Source organism: Cebus imitator, unplaced genomic scaffold (genome assembly GCF_001604975.1).
Source record: "Cebus imitator isolate Cc_AM_T3 unplaced genomic scaffold, Cebus_imitator-1.0 Scaffold64, whole genome shotgun sequence".
Taxonomy (NCBI): domain Eukaryota; kingdom Metazoa; phylum Chordata; class Mammalia; order Primates; family Cebidae; genus Cebus; species Cebus imitator.
In genome coordinates, this window is record NW_016107379.1 from 7082529 (window position 1) to 7086233 (window position 3705).

The window sequence follows — 3705 nt, forward strand, 5'->3', positions numbered from 1 at the left end:
TTTTAAGAGATGGGTTTTCTCCATGTTGGCCAGGATGGTCTCGAACTCCTGACCTCAGGTAATCTGCCCACCTCAGCCTCCCAAAGTGCTGAGATTACAGGCGTGAGCCACCATGCCCAGCCTAAATTTACTTATTGAAAAAGTACTCTTACTGAGTTAAAAACTAAAGCCAACTATACATTGTTTAAAAGAGACATACCTAGGCAGGGCATGGTGGCTCACACCTGTAATCCCAGCACTTTGGGAGGCCAAGGTGGGCAGATCACTTGAGATCAGGAGTTCAAGACCAGCCTGGCCACCATGGTGAAACCCCAGCTCTACTAAAAATAAAAAAAGAGAATTAGCCAAGCAGGGTGGCACGTGCCTGTAATCCCAGCTACTTGGGAGGCTGAGGCAGGATAATGGCTTGAACCTGGGAGGCAGAGGTTGCAGTGAGCAGAGATCATGCCATTGCACTCCAGCCTGGGCCACAGAGTGAGACTGTGTCTCAGTAAATAAATAAATAAGTAAATGACACATATCTAATGCACAGCAGCTTAAAGATTGAAAGTAAAACAGTAAGTAAAGATAGTACAGATATTTGTACACCCATATTAATAGCAGCATTATTTACAATAGCCAAAAGTTGGAAACAACCCAATGTCCTTTGACAGATTCATGGATAAACAAAATATGGTAATATACATACAATGGGTTATTTTCAGCCTTAAAAAGGAATGAAATAGGCCAGGCACAGTGGCTCATGCTTGTAATCCCAGCATTGTGGGAGGCCGAGGCAGGCAAATCACTTGAGCCCAGCAGTTTGAGGCCAGCCTGAGCAACACGGCAAAACCCTGTCTCTACAGAAAATACAAAAATTAACCAGGTATGGTGGTGCATGCTTATAATTCCAGCTATTCAGGAGGCCGAGGCAAGTGGATTGCTGGAGCCCATGAACTGGAAGTTTCAGTGAACTGAGACCAGGTTACCGCACTCCAGTCTGGGTGACAGAGCAAGACCCTGTCTCAAAAAAAAAAAACAAAAAAAAGAATGAAATTCTGATACGTGTTACAAGATGGATGAAGCTTGACAATGAAAACATTATGCTAAGTAAGAGCCAGACACAAAAGGACAAATATCGTATGATTCCACTTATATGAGGTACCTAGAATAGTCAAGTCCATAGAGACAGAAAGCAGAATAATGGTGGGTGTCAGTGGCTGCGGGGAGAGGTAAATGGAGAGTAATTGTTTAAGGGGTATAGAGTTTCAGTTTGGAATGATGAAAAAGTTCTAGAGGTGATGGCGGTGATGGTTGCACAACAATGAATGTACTTGTTGCCACTGAGCTGCACACTTAAAAATGGTTAAAATGGCAAGTTTTATATATATATATATATATTTTACCACAATTTAAAAGAAGAAACACGAGGGAGGAGATCAGAACAGGAAAAACAGGTGAGCAAAGATATATCAGGCAAATGTAAACAAATAGAGCAGGAGTTGGGATGATAACAATATCGAGCAAAGTTGTATTCAAGGTAAAAAGCATGAAATGGAACACATTCACTTCAAATTCATCATCAGCACAACAGAATCACCTGTCATAACAGTACAGTACCCGTTTTTAGGGTGTGGTGATGATCAAGTGCAAAAGGAATTTCTATACGGAGCCCAAGAGGGGGACATCCCCACCAAGGTGACATGATCTGAGAAGGCAAGATTTTTTTTTTTTTTTTGAGACGGAGTCTTGCTCTGTCACCCAGGCTGTAGTGTAGTGGCGTGATCTCAGCTCACTGCAACCTCTGCCTCCTGTATTCAAGCAATTATTCTGCCTCAGTCTCCTGAGTGACTGGGACTACAGGCGCACGCCACCATACTCAGCAAAATTTTGTATTTTTTGTAGAGATGGGGGCAAGATTTTTAACCTTACCCCAAAGGACAGGAAGAATACTGCTACATAAAGTAAAAGGTAGCACAACATTGAAAAAGGTGGAAATTCAGACCGGCCCAAGCTTTACAATAATAGATTTCAAGCTTAGGTATTACTCGTTTAAGAAGTGTGTGTGGGGCTGGGCGCAGTGGCTCACACCTGCAATGCCAGGACTTTGGGAGGCCGAGGCGGGTGGATCACCTAAGGTCAGGAGTTCAAGACCAGCCTGGCCAACATGGTGAAACTCCATCTCTACTGAATATATAAAAATTAGCCGGGTGTGGTGGTGCGTGCCTATAATCCTAGCTACCTGGGAGGCTGAGGCAGGAGAATTGCTTGAACCTGGGAGGCAGAGGCTATAGTGAGCCAAGATCGTGCCACTGTACTCCAGCCTGGGTGACAGAGCAAGACTCTGTCTCAAATGAAGTGTGTGTGGGGAGGGAGTTATGCAGACCCATCTTTCCCCCAATTTAAAGTCCAGTCCAACCAGCACACTAGAGCTATTTCAATTTTGTTGTTTTTTCCCTGAGTAGGTGTCCTGTATTCCCAAATCCAGCCAGTTCTTCAGCGCCTCTCGTGACAGGATGGTCATGATGTGGGACTTGCACAATACATCGCAACCAAGGCAGCAACTGTGTGGCCATTCCATGGTGGTCACTGGATTGGCTGTGAGTCCAGGTAAAACAAAGCGGAGCTCTTCCCAACACCTTTGTACTTTCCGAAAACCCCCGTTCAGGTCCCTACTCACAGGCTGTCTTCTCACCATTGTTTCCGAAGACTCATCACAGCTGTGCACTGGCTCCCGGGACAACACCCTGCTTCTGTGGGATGTGGTGACAGGACAGACTGTGGAAAGAGCATCTGTCTCCAGGAACGTGGTATGAACTCAAACTCGGTACAGAACAGGGTGGCAGGAAGGAGCATGGGGTAAAGGAAAGGCCCCGGTGGAGGTGGGGGGAGAGATCAGGAGGCCCATGGGCAGGAATTAGAGCATGGGTCCCGATTGCTGTCCCCTAACCTGATGTGAGACCCTGGCCTCTCGGGGTTATTAGATTAGATGGTCCCTTGAGTCTTCTGCTCCAGACAATGATTTTACTCACTTATATTGGAATTTAAGAAGGTGTCTTCATTATTTCTTTTGTTATTCCATTTCTTCTGTGGGCCAGACAGTGTGCTAGGAACAGGTTTAGTGACCAAGGACATAGTTCCTGTCTTCTAGGAGCTCACAGCTTATGCTTATTGTATGTTCATATGTATAACATCATGAAGTAAGCGTTACCTTTTGCTTTATGTAGAATTTGCATTGCTTTTGAAGGACCAATTGTTTTCTAGTAGCAGATTATGGTATAAACTGCAGAGCCTTTAGAGTCAGTCATACCCAGGTTCAAATCATGGATCTATTATTTACGAGCTATGTTATCTCAAGGAAGTTACTTAATCTCTTAGAGTGTCTGTGTCTTCATTTATAAAATGGGGAGTGTTCTATTACCTGCTAAGGTTCTTCAGAGGCTGAATTGAGATACTGGATGTGAAATACCTGTCATTGTGCCTGACCCATAGTAAATGTTCTTTAGTGGTCATCAAATTTCAGTCCCAGTTATCTTTTCTAATTTTGAAGACCACTGCCAGTGGTCAGATCTGCTTGCCCCATGCCCTCTATGTTAGTGGAGGTTACTGGAAGTAAAGAGAATCCTGTTATTTTGGAAACAGTTTTTTTTTTTTTTTTTGAGACGGAGTTTCGCTCTTGTTACCCAGGCTGGAGTGTCAAATGAGGTAGTTTTAGGATAAAAATAA

General features: G+C 44.1%; 1 protein-coding gene across 8 annotated transcripts in view; it reads left to right on the forward strand.

The window, feature by feature from the left end:
- The window catches only part of WDR31 (WD repeat domain 31), a 26895-nt gene that overhangs the window by 15712 nt on the left and 7478 nt on the right, over positions 1-3705 (forward strand). For all 8 annotated transcript variants that reach the window (XM_017530339.2, XM_017530340.2, XM_017530343.2 and 5 more), the window contains 2 exons: positions 2445-2589; positions 2689-2789. In XM_017530339.2, coding sequence (XP_017385828.1) covers positions 2445-2589; positions 2689-2789 — 246 coding nt within the window. The remainder of the gene's footprint in view (positions 1-2444; positions 2590-2688; positions 2790-3705) is intronic.